The sequence below is a fragment of the Arvicola amphibius genome, chromosome 4 (genome assembly GCF_903992535.2).
Source record: "Arvicola amphibius chromosome 4, mArvAmp1.2, whole genome shotgun sequence".
NCBI lineage: Eukaryota > Metazoa > Chordata > Mammalia > Rodentia > Cricetidae > Arvicola > Arvicola amphibius.
The window spans coordinates 63,005,153-63,017,591 of record NC_052050.1 but is presented as its reverse complement, the minus strand read 5'-3'; the positions used below and the strand labels follow the sequence as shown (position 1 = coordinate 63,017,591).

The following is a 12,439-nucleotide window of genomic DNA, read 5'->3' as shown; positions in this document are numbered from 1 at the left end:
CTTCAGTCCTGGCTAGGTTAGGTGTTATCAGTGTATCTGCTCCCATAATCAGGACAGTAGAAAATAATTTCTTGTATAGATAGAAGACTCCCAATATCCAGCTGTTTGAGATTTTTGACTTAGGGCAGTAGAGGTGTGACACACAGTTGTCATCTTTGGAGGCTAAGGCAGGGAGATTTGACAGCAGCCTGGGCTTTTTTTCCCCCTTTATTATTAATTTATTTTTTATATGCAGGAGGGTTCTGCCCACATGTATGTCAATGCCATCTGCATGCATTCTACTTTTGGTTTTTTGAGACAAGATTTTTCTGTTTAGCTCTGGCTGTCCTTGAACTTGTTCTGTAGACCAGGTTGGCCTCAACTCAGATCCTCCTGCTTCTGCTTCCCAAGTCATGGGATTAAATGTGTGCGCGACCGCCACCACCCAGCTGCAGTCAGTGCCCTTGAGCTGATGAATCATCTCTCCATCCCTATCCGGACTTCTTAGTTAGCCTGTGTTTCAAATATGAACAACAACAAAAAAGAGTTTGTAGTACTGTAGGCAGTTGCTTATCACCAGACAGAAATTATCTGTGTTAGGGTAGCATCATCTTGGGGACAGTGACCATTGAATCCAGTTTGCAGCAGAGCACTCTTGAATCTGAAACAGAATGGGGCTTGGCAGTGACTTGGGAATCCACAGGGCTGTAGCTTAATGGAAATGTTTTCAGGAATGAATTTTGAAGCTAAGGGTAGTGGTGCATGTCTTTGCCTTTGATCTCAGAACTCATGAGGTGGAGCTCTGAATTCCAGGCCAACGAGGGCTATGTAGTGAAAGGAATGAAAGTTGACAGGTAGCACTCACCAGTAATTTTAGTAATTGAGAGATGGAGACAGAAGAATTGAGAGTTCAGGCCAGCCTGAGCTACTTGAAACCCTGTCTCAAAAATCCTTCCTCAAATAAACAGTGACTTAACTAAACAGTATCAGCCTGTGTAATTTTGCTGTTTGCTTGTTTAGGGGCTAAACCCCTCTCGGAGCATTAAGCCTATGTTCAGGGCAAGAGAAGCACTCCAACCACAGGACTGGCAGTGGGTTATAGTACTGCCTGGGGGTCTTCACGCTTTCTCTCAGTTGGCCTTAGGAGCCTAGATTGGTGTGAGAATCTAATTGCTTGGTCTCAATGAAGAGGGGCACACATTGCCACTCCTGAGAGTTGAGAGGTAAACATAGGTTTAGTCAGTATTTACAGTGAGCTTTCAACACTAAGACTCTGGTTCTGGATGCTGGGGACCTGCTCCCAGCAGTTCACTGTAAGACACATGGCTAGCTTGTGAGGCAAGATCTGCTGGGCAGAGACTACCTGCTAGTTGAGTGAGCTCTGAACCTTGGTTCCTTGTCATAATGATACCTACTTTCTTGAGTGGTTGTGAGACATGAGTTAGCTGTGCACATACTAGAGTTTGGCATTTTTAGGGCGGGTTGAGCTGGTGATGAGAATGGTCTATCCCTCCTGAGTGAGATAGGTTCACAGATGCCAGCACTTGAGGGGTCACTGGGCCCTTGGAATCCCCAACACCATAGGCTGAGTTAGAACCTGATCTAGAATTGTTTACTAGATAGCATCTTCCTGTTAGGTAGTGGTGGAGGAGGGGATTCTTGAGGCTTTTACATTAAGGCTTTTCTGTGGTGACCAAAGAATCACCCACTTTGCTTCAACATACTGTGTATGAAAAGAAGTCTTTTCCCTCTGCTCAGTACTAGAAAGTGGCATCCTTTGGAAGAGAATCAGTGGCATCTCCTTAGAAGAAACCTACACAGTCTTTGCTTAAGTCAACACACAACTGAAAGTGGTAGTTGCTGATCTGAATAGAGTCCAATAATCTCTTCAGAAAAGGCCAATCAGGGAGCTGGGATTTCAGCCCTTTATCAGGAACTGGTACCACCTGTGGGGGTGGCCATAGCCACTATTGGACTGCAAAGTCCCTGTTTGGACAGGAGTGGGAGCACTGAATGCATGGGTTACCACAAGCTAAAGTTAGTCTGTTGGGTTTGGCCAGGCTAGCAAACTTCATGTAACTGCTGCATAGACCTGCAGACTCATGCACTATAATACAGGGTGGGGGTGTTGGTCTACAACTTTCATTTCTGCGGGGCTTCAAGATGGTCTGATTTTCTGAAGCCTGCCCCTTCCTTGCAGCCTCTCCTGTGTTTTATCTGCAGGCCTGGGGCCTGGATAGGAAGGGTGGGTAGAGGGAGGCCTCTGAGAAGTGACAGTCCAGGCCACAGAGAGCCCATACAAGGTATGGAGGCTACCTGTACATTCTTTTTACTCTGCAGAGAAACTTCCTGTTGGGGCGTTGCTGGAATTTGTAGGAATGGGACAAAGACAGACTTGAACCATCTCTAGGTTCTGACTCTGGCTACCTAGGCTGACCTGGGAAGGATAGACAGAAGTGGGTCACCTCCCTCCCTGTGGCTTCACTGACTCCCATAGTCAGGGCTCTTGGCAAGGGTGAGGCAGAACCCTGTGCTTTGGTCTAAGGTTTTGCTGAGGAGCCTTCCTGGAGCAAAGATTGGAGGACCTTGGGGAGGCTAGCGGATGATCAGGTCACTCACGGCCCTCAAGGCCAGTGCCATTTGATCTCTGGCCCATAGCTTCTTTCCCATCTTTTCCTGGTGGTTAAGTCAATGGCCTTTAATATGAGAATACGCACTCCAGGTCTTGTGGCTTGCTGACTCTGACTTTGGCAAACACTTTTGGTTTTTTGAGACAGGGTTTCTCTGTAGCTTTGGAGCCTGTCCTGGAACTAGCTCTTGTAGACCAGGCTGGCCTTGAACTCACAAAGATCCACCTTTTGCCTCCCGAGTGCTGGGATTAAAGGCATGCGCCACCACAGCCCGTCTGACAAACACTTATATGCATATATCTTGATTTTTCTTGTTCATGGGACCAGCAAAAGAAATGAATTTATCTTAAAGGTTATGATACCCAGCTGGCAGTGGTGGTGCATGCATTTAATCCCAGTACTCAGGAGGCAGAGGCAGGCAAATCTTTGTGAGTTTGAGGCTACCCTCGTCTACAGAGTAAGTTCTAGGACAGCCAGGGCTGTTACACAAAGGAATTTAAAAAAAAAAAAGGTGTGAGGCCCATGTCATGTTTAACTGTAGCTATAATCATTGGCATCTCACACCTTGCTTGGGATGAGGTTTTTGTCTTTTGTGATTTTTCCGCATGCCTGCAGAGCCCTATCAGCTTTTAGTGCAGCTGAGGAAGCTGCTGTTGCAGGGATGTGGCAGTGCTCTTAACAACCATGCTTCAGATAGAGTTAGTGCCTGGCCTTGGGCCCAGGGCCTCTGAGAGCCAGTAATAGCTAGGCTCGGGAAGGCTCAGACTAAAGGCCAAACGTTAGGACCAGAACTTCACAAGAGTCTGCTAGGGCCAGGCCTTGCGCTAGGCTCTGTGCTTGTTGCTGTGAGAGTAACCTGGTCCTTGTACTCATCAGGAAACCTGTTGTCTGAGAGACCACTAGGTAACTGGGTGGATAAATGTGTACTGTGTCCCGAGAGCTCCTAGTAGAAGGTCTTGGCTTTACTCAGGTTCTGGGGGTCTTCCCAAAAGATATTTTCTTTGGCCTGATAGGAGAGCTGGGGTAAGGGTGGGATAGCTGGCTGGTTTGTGAATCTCAGGCAGCCAAGCCCAACAGGCTAAACTCAGCCTGTTAGGCACTGGTCTGTACAATATAATAACCAGCACCAGGAAGTCTTTGACCTCCCATTCTGGTTCCACTCTGGCCACCAACTCCTTCCTGTAGATTTACCAACTAGCCCATTCCATTCCTCCACCCATACTGACCCATGGTTTCAGTCCAGAATTTCTTCCCCTACCCATTCTTGATGCCATGGTTATTAGACAGGGTTGGATCACTATACTTTACATGTGGTTGAACCAAGTCCTCAGTGTAACTCAGAAGGTGTTCCAGCCCCTGAGTATAGCCTTTGTTACAAAGTGTTGGTAGCTCTTAGGTCTTTCCAGAACTAGACAAAACAGAAAATACTTTGTACCAGGTGTTCATGGGTTTATAGCCCTTTTGCTGGTTCAGAGGGATTCCCCAAGGCCTGGACTTTTCTTCTTCTTCCTGAGTGAAAAATTGAATTTTGGAAATTTAACTGAAGGGGAACCCTAGGCCTTCTTCCTCTAGCAGAGCAGAGTTCTGTAAGGAGCCGGGTTCAGTAATCAGTAGTAACTTTCCCTATCTTTTCTTATTTCAGCTCTAGGACTCTGGAGATTTTCTTCTTTCCTGGGGGAAACACCCTGGAGCCCAGTTATCTCTTGACTGTGAGGTAGTGTGAGGATATCAGGTCCTGCTCCCCACAGGCCTCTTGCCTAGGGGACAGGCTTGGGAGTCTGATTTATAATCTGGGGTGGGAATTGAAGCATACTGATGTACAGAGCTCCTGGAATGGTGATCCTCCCTTTTGAGAGATGGCTTGGTGACCTTTTTCATTGCCGAGGGTGAGGGTTATTATTGATAAATACTTCTTGGGGTGGGTATCAAATTGTTGAGTACTTGACTGTGTTCTAGGCATTCTCTATGTTGTGACTTAAATGTTCCAGTAGGTCCTTTGACAAAAAATACCATTTCACTTCTCACAGAGGAGGTCTAGACTCAGAGCGACTCACTCTATGTGCAGAACTGTGTCATCTGACTTTCCTTGCTGTTTGAGTAAAGGGCCATGCACTGGGAAGTGGAGGCTCACAGATAGAACCCGTATCAGCCCTGCACTGTAAGTACCTTCCCTCCTCCCAGCCACTTGTCTTTTGTTTCTCTTCTTCCTCTGAAATAATGAACTTTTCCTGTGCCCTCCACTCAAAAACAATCATCTTAAAATAACTAAGTGAAAAGAATTTGCCGAGTGGATAGCTTTAGGTATACTATGTATTTTAAGTATACTATGGCTTGCAAAGGAATGCTGGTATATTCTTGCTATTGTTTAGGGTGTTTGTTGTTTATGTACTTTTTGCTAAATATTTTAATCTTTTTTTATTATGTATGTGTGTGTTCATTGCCTGTGGAAACCCAAAGTGGGCATTCAGCCTCCTGGTAATGGAGTTAAAGAGACAGTTTATTTTTTGAGCCTCCATATGGGTACTGGAAATTAAACCCAGGTTCTCTGATGCTCTTATTCACTGAGCTCTTTTGAGCCCTTTATTATTTGTGTGAGCACAGCACACATGTGAAGGTCAGTTGTGGTAATCTGTTCTTCTTCAGTCCTTTGGGTCTGAAGAAGGGTTGTGGTGCTTTTAATCCTAGCAGAGGCAGGCAAATCTCTTCCAGTTTGAGGCCAGCCTATTCCAGGGCTGTACAGAGAAACCCTGCCTCAAAAGACACCCCCCCCCCTCAACCGCGCCAGAAAAAAAAATGGGTCCTGGGGATGGAACTGAGGTGTCGGGTGTGGTAGTGAGCACCTTTACACACTGAGCAATCTGACTGACCAGCCTTGTGTGCTTTGTGTTTAACCAACACACACCACTGCTTCCCTAGTAGTTGACTTGGTACTTGTCTGGACCTGGTCATCTGAGACAGAAGGTGATTTCCATGTACCCTGTAGCTTCTAATCATTGAGAAGGAAGCTGTGCTAGGGCCTGGGTCTACCATGTCACACTGACCCCTCTTTTCTGGTCCCAGACTATGTTAACTAGTTGAGAAAAATAGGGAAGAGCCGTAAATAACATAAAGAAGGGGCCTTTTACTGGTAGTGGATATCTGGGAACCCATGGGGTTCCTCATAGGCGGATAGGAGCCCTTGCAAGAGAATAAAGCCTTCTAGTCCTTAGCTGGTTCTATGAAAATCCTTCACATATTTCCTATCTGCAAACAGTGAGATTAGATCTGCCTTATATAGAGCTGTTTTCTTGTATAAGTGACAGTGGTGTGTTCTGAGCTTGGCTTGGTTTGGTGGTGGCAAGTGTAGGTTTTAGAAGGCAAAGATCAGAGAGCTGACTTGGCTTGATGCAGGATAACACAGTATCAGCATCAGAACAAAAGAGTTGTTTTTCATTGGAAATTATTTTAGGTGTCAAGTCCTGCTGGACCAGTATTGTCTGTCTTTGCCACCTAACTCCTGTACACATGTACGTACATATGTGCATGCTTGTGTTCTTCTACACTGGGTGGCTGGGGGGGGCAAAGGATGATGAATGTATGATTGAGGTCAAACACAATATAATATTGCCTAGTTCTCTTTCCATTTCTCAAAGAGCACTGGTGGCAGCTCATGAGAACATTGCTGGATTTCCCGGGGTCTCATGTAGTTTCTCCTCCCCAACTCTGAGACTTATTGGAGTCAGTCTGAGGCTCTAGTTAGGAGCAGGGGAAAAATAGAACCTCTTGGTGAGCCTTCTGGGGACAGAACTTTCTAGCAGACTTTCACATAAGACTGATTTAAGACTGTTCTGTGTGACCCGGGAAAGTGAAAGGTCACTTTCCCCTTCCTTATCCCTCAGGTGGATGCCCAGACAGCAATGAGCAGAGTTCTTCAGACAGAGCTTGCAGTCTGTGATCTGGTTCTCGGTGATCTCGGTGATCCCTGCAGTACTGCTCAGATTTTAGAGTTTTTTTTTTTTTTTTTTTTTTTTTAATTAGGCAGTGGGGCATACATCTGGAATTTCCCCACTTGGCAGTCTGGGGCAGGGGGACTGGTGGAATTTTGAGGCTGCTTTGGGCTGTATAGCAAGACCCTTTCTTTAAACAAACATTTATTTGCGGGAACAGGAGCTCCACAGCGTGCTTGTGGAAATCAAAAAACAGCTTGGAGTTAAGTTTTGATCTTCTTGGGAGGTACATTCACCCAGACTAAAAAACTTAAAAAGTGTCTTGAAAATTTTTGCCCCCTTTAAAATACATCTTCAGTATACCTTATTCCTAGTCCTCTTGTACTTTCTGTTAGGTAAACTTTGTCACTAGCCATGCCCAATAGCTGTTATCCCAGCTGTGGCTCCGGTGGGCACTAGCTTGACCCTGGACTGAAGCAGGTGAAGATTTTTTATTCTTTTTGTAACAGAGTCACTTTGTGTATCTTTGGCTATTCTAGAACTTGCTATCTAGACTAGACTGACCTTAAATTCTGAGAGATCCTCCTGTATCTGTCTCTGAAGTGCTGACATTAAAGTCATATGTTACCACACTTGGCACAGGTGAAGATGGTGGGTAGCTTATCTGGGTCAATAGACAGTGGTTTTCTTACAGTGGAGATTTTCTAATATTCTTCTTTTCAGTGCTGGGGAGTGAGGGTACTATGGGCTGGGTTCTACAACCCCAGCTACCAGAACAAAAGTATCTACCTACCATTAGGGGCAGTGGCTCCAGTAATGGGCCAGAAGCCAGGAATTCATTGGCCTCACAGTTAGGAATTGGGCAAGGACACTTTCTGCTCATTAAAGGACATGGTCTGATTTCTGTGCTTGGAGGCTGGCACAGTTCCTGACCTGGCACGGCAGAGGAGGTAAGTTTATGAACAGAATCCCGTGGATCTCTAGAAGGAGAGGCAGGTACCCTTGGCTTTCAGAACTGTGTTGGGAAAGTTGTGTGTGTGTGCGTGTGCGTGTGTGTGTGTGCGTGTGCGCGCGCGCACACACAAAAACTAACCAGGGCCACTTCTTTAGAAAAGACATTGCACGTGTGTTCTTTAAAAGCCATCTTCATCTTTGTAGATATACTCTTCATTTTCTAACACATCCTTCCAGAGTTTGCCCTGTGGACGTGTGAAAGTATACATTATTTTGTGACTACCTTCTTTCATTGTATTCATCTTTACATAATTGGAGACCATTATATTTTAATGACTGTTGTGAAGTAAACAGATTTAATTTGGTGATTTCAGTACTGTTAGAGCTAAAATTGTGCATGCCTTTTTGTCTCATTTGTATTGCTGGGGTTAAATTTAAAAGATGGAACTGGCTAGGCCTGATGGTGTGCTTGGGAGGCAGAGGCAGGGGGAGTCTCTGAGTTCAACAGTCTGGTCTGCATGGCAAGTTCCAAAGCAGTAAGAACTATACTGTAAGATGCTGTCCAAATATACGTAACTGTAAAGTCAAAGTGGAGTATGTTTTCTTTAGGGACAGAGAAGCTGGTTCTTGCCTCAACTATAGGTCAGCGAGGACAAAGCAGGCCTTGGTATGGCCCTGGGTTTGTTTACTTATATGTCTTCAGCTTCCCTTTCTCTGCTAATGCAGAAATTTATAGAAGGTTTGATTTCTTTTCCTTATAGATTTTGCAGTAGTTTGGAGGCCTGAGTTAAAATGCAGATTTGGCCATGGGCCTCAAGCTACAGTTGGCATCTCATAAGAAAATACAGACTTGGGGCTGGAGAGATGGCTCAGAGGTTAAGAGCACTGCCTGCTCTTCCAAAGGTCCTGAGTTCAATTCCCAGCAACCAAATGGTGGCTCACAACCATCTGTAATGGGGTCTGGTGCCCTCTTCTGGCATGCAGGCATATACACAGACAGAATATTGTATGCATAATAAACAAATAAATAAAAAAGAAATACAGACTTGGTGTCTAAGGGCTTTCCCACCTTAGAGAAGGGCGGGCTCCCAGGGGCAGCAGAGCTTTCAGCACATGTTCTTGCCCTCTCTTCAGTGGCTCCTCTGGGAACCTGCAGGTACATGATCAGATGGGCATGGTGGTGACACAGGCTCTAAACAGCTGTTTGCTTTCCTTGTTCCCACAGAACCTTCTGCTCCAGCCAAGGTAGTGAGGGCAGCTGCTCCTAAACAGCGCAAGGGCAGCAAGGTAAGGAGCAGGGTGAGTGATACTTGTGGGTGATTCCTCTTTTTGTTCTTGTAAGCACTTCTGACCCGTCTTTCTGGGTACCTGTGTTTGGTGTCTTTGAGTGTACAAGATGAAGTGGTCCAAATCTCTCAGAGAATCTAGAGCTTGGGTGCGGGGTGAAATGACCAAAGCGGAGTAACTGGGGCCTTCATAGACTATGCCTTGCAGGTTGGTGACTTTGGAGATGCAATCAACTGGCCTACACCTGGAGAGATAGCCCACAAGAGTGTGCAGGTAAGTGTGGGGAGGGTCTGATAGACAGGTTCAGATGCTGTCTTTATAAACTCAGTTGGCTTTTGTCCAAGAGCCATAAGTCTTGCCTTTCTTGAGTTTTGAAGAGGAGTAGTTGGCAGGACATTATAGTGTACTTCTGTAGTCCCAGCTACTAAAAAGAAGGGTGACTATTGGGCTAAGAGGTCAAGGCCAGTCTGGATTAACATAGAACCCACGCACACACCCTCCTTCCAGTCTGAACAAACAGACGGAGACTGGTTATATATATATATATATATATATATATAAGGTGGGCAGCTGGAGAAATGTCTCATTCTCTTAGAGGACCCAGGTTCAATTCCTAGCACCCACATGACGCCTCACAGCTGTCTATAACTACAGTTCCAGGGGACTGGACACCTTTACACAGGCAAAACACCAATGCACATAAAAATTAATATTTTTAAAAAGTGAGTAGCAATCAAATAATTAGGAATGGTAATTCATCATGTGATCCTTTGCCTAGTTTCAGGATCTGCCAGGCACTGTTCATTTCCTCCTTGCCTTCCAGTGATCTGATCCCCAGAAGATAGTAGCTCTTGATGGTTCAGTAAGTTAGGAGACAACTGTTGTAGTTTTCTAAAGTTCATAATTTTCCATTACAGTGCCAGGATTTTCTGAGTGATGAGGGGATCAGATCAAGCATGGGCTCCAGATTGGGAAAGTGTATTTAACTCCCCTAGACCCTAGCCGAAGAGACTCTTGGTCAGTTCTTTCCTCTCAGTACTTTTGTTCTGAGCTAGTGACCACCTCAGTGGGTCATATCCTTACTGTATGGTGGTATAGATAAGCCAGGGTCAGCTTCAGCATCTCTTCCACCCCACAGATTTGGGTAGGCTAAAAAATGAATTGTTCCTCCTACTTCATGGCACATGGGGCCATGTCTTGTGAAAACTAGGCCTTGGGATGTATACAGTGTAGCCTACGTTAGCACCTCCCCAGTGACCAGGTGTCCTTCAGCCAGGGAGGCTCTAGTATTCCCTCTCCCTTGCCTACTGCAGCCACAGTCCCACAAGCCTCAGCCTGCCCGTAAGCTGCCACCCAAGAAAGACATGAAGGAGCAGGAGAAAGGAGATGGAAGTGATAGTAAGGAGAGTCCGAAAACAAAGTCAGATGAATCAGGGGAAGAAAAGAACGGGGATGACGACTGCCAGCGAGGCGGGCAGAAGAAGAAAGGTAAGTTCCTGCTTGGGCAGGGCCTGGGAGGTGTGGCTTACAGAATTTTTAAATGACATAAGTCTAGGTGCTGCTGGAGGGTCTTGAGGCTAGGAGGTGACTCACTGCCTGGAACAGCTGTGTTTGAAGCCTTAGTACATCTACTCTTAAATGGACTTTTACATTGCTCTAAGAGTTTCTCAAGCTCGCTGAAATGATACAGGCTTGACTGCTTTTTCTCAGACCCACAGGCCAACCCTGACTCATTCTCGTTCTCACTTCAGCACAACAACCCCCTCTCCATCAAAGATGGCTCCTTGGCTCTTGCCCATTCCACCTAAACTGGTCCTTCACAGTTCTTACAGGCAGTGACATGACACATGTGTAAAGGGAGCCTGGAAAGTTAGTCCTTACTCTGTGCAGGCAGGTGTCTGGCTCCAGAAAGTGGTTCTTACACTGAGATCACTGGCCTCCTTATTTTAGAGATTAAAAAGAGGCACACTGTTTGGAAAGAATGTGCCTATGGATACCAGATGGATAGTTTGGGGCCAAAATTTTGGGGGAAGGAAAAGCCATGTAGGAGGGGCCTGACATGCCTCTCTCACATGCCCATGCTGTCCCTCAGGGAACAAACACAAGTGGGTTCCGTTGCAAATAGACATGAAGCCTGAAGTACTGAGAGAGAAATTGGCCTCACGTCCCACTCGTCCGCAGGAGCCAAGACACACACCTGCTAGCCGAGGGGAGATCAAAGGTATGCCCTGCCTGCTATGGAGAGCCTGCCTGAGGAGGATACGCCCAGTTTCACCTTGTGCTCCTTCTCCCCACAGGATCTGAACCTGTCACCTACATGCCTGTATCTGTGGCCCCACCCACCCCAGCCTGGCAACCAGAGACCAAACCAGAGCCTGTCTGGCATGACCAGGATGAGACATCGAGTGTGAAGAGTGATGGGGCTAGCGGGGCGCGGGCTTCCTTCCGTGGCCGTGGACGGGGGCGTGGTCGTGGACGGGGCCGAGGACGGGGTGGTACTCGAAGTACGTGAAGCCCCTTCCGGCTCTGGGATGTCCAAGGGAGTGCAGCAGGGGGTAGTAGGTGGGAATCTTCTCTCTCTAATGATGCCCATTTCTCTTGTAGCCCACTTTGACTACCAGTTTGGCTACCGAAAATTTGATGGTACAGAGGGGCCCCGCACCCCCAAGTACATGAACAACATCACCTACTACTTTGACAATCTCAGCAGCACTGAGATTTACAATGTGGACCAGGAGCTGCTCAAGGACTATATCAAGCGCCAGATGTGAGTGTGAAGGCTCTTCTGGTCTATGCTGGAATGGGGCCCAGAACAGGGTCTAGTGAGCGATAGTTGTAGTAGTCCTATTTAAGCTGTAAAAGATTACTTTTCTGCTTTCACAGAATTCTGTTCATTACAGACATAAAATCATATTTACCTTAAGGAAAGTAGAGACTACCACTAACAGGTGAGCAGCCTGGTTCCCTTCTGTACTCCTCTAGTCACAAGCAGCCCATCAGCAGCATGGTGGATGCTAGCAAGCATGTCCTTTAACTGTTACCGTGGTCAGGCTCTTTGCCAAGTGATTGCAGGCTATAACTTCTGCATACTGGAGTCCTATGAACTACTGTCCCTATTTTATAGGGGAATAGGCAGGCCAGTAATTCCTCCAAAGTCATAGTAAATAATAAAGCACAGGATTAAAGCTGTTTCTGTATAAATCTTTTGTGCCCCTATTCATACTAACGTGCTGGCTCAGAACAGAGGAGATCTTATACAGGGAAACAGGCAGTGTAGGGTTAGTGTTTTAGGGACAGAACAGTGTTGGTTGGAACTTAGTTTCAAAGGACTCACCGTGTGGTAGCTGAAATATACAAAGGGTGATTTGGCTGGGCGGTGGTGGTGCATGCCTTTAATTCTAGCACTTGGGAGGCGGAGGCAGGCCTGGTCTACAAGAGCTAGTTCCAGGACAGACTCCAAAGCTACAGAGAAACCGTGTGTGTGTGTGTGTGTGTGTGTGTGTGTGTGTGTGTGTGTGTGTGTGTGTGTGTGTGTGTGTGTGTGTGTGTGTGTGTGATTTGACTCAGAGTAGCAGGGCATCATTTCTTTTCAGCCCTACACTAGGGGTTCTCAATATTTCTCACGCTGTGACCCTTTAATAGAGTTCCTCATGGTGTGGTAAC

General features: G+C 46.4%; 1 protein-coding gene across 1 annotated transcript in view; it reads left to right on the top strand.

Moving 5' to 3' along the window:
* The window catches only part of Larp1 (La ribonucleoprotein 1, translational regulator), a 47,346-nt gene that overhangs the window by 21,255 nt on the left and 13,652 nt on the right, over positions 1–12,439 (top strand). The window contains exons 2-7 of the mRNA XM_038326073.1: positions 8,715–8,776; positions 8,984–9,049; positions 10,090–10,264; positions 10,869–10,997; positions 11,074–11,280; positions 11,381–11,543. Of these exons, the coding sequence (XP_038182001.1) occupies positions 8,715–8,776; positions 8,984–9,049; positions 10,090–10,264; positions 10,869–10,997; positions 11,074–11,280; positions 11,381–11,543 (802 nt within the window). The remainder of the gene's footprint in view (positions 1–8,714; positions 8,777–8,983; positions 9,050–10,089; positions 10,265–10,868; positions 10,998–11,073; positions 11,281–11,380; positions 11,544–12,439) is intronic.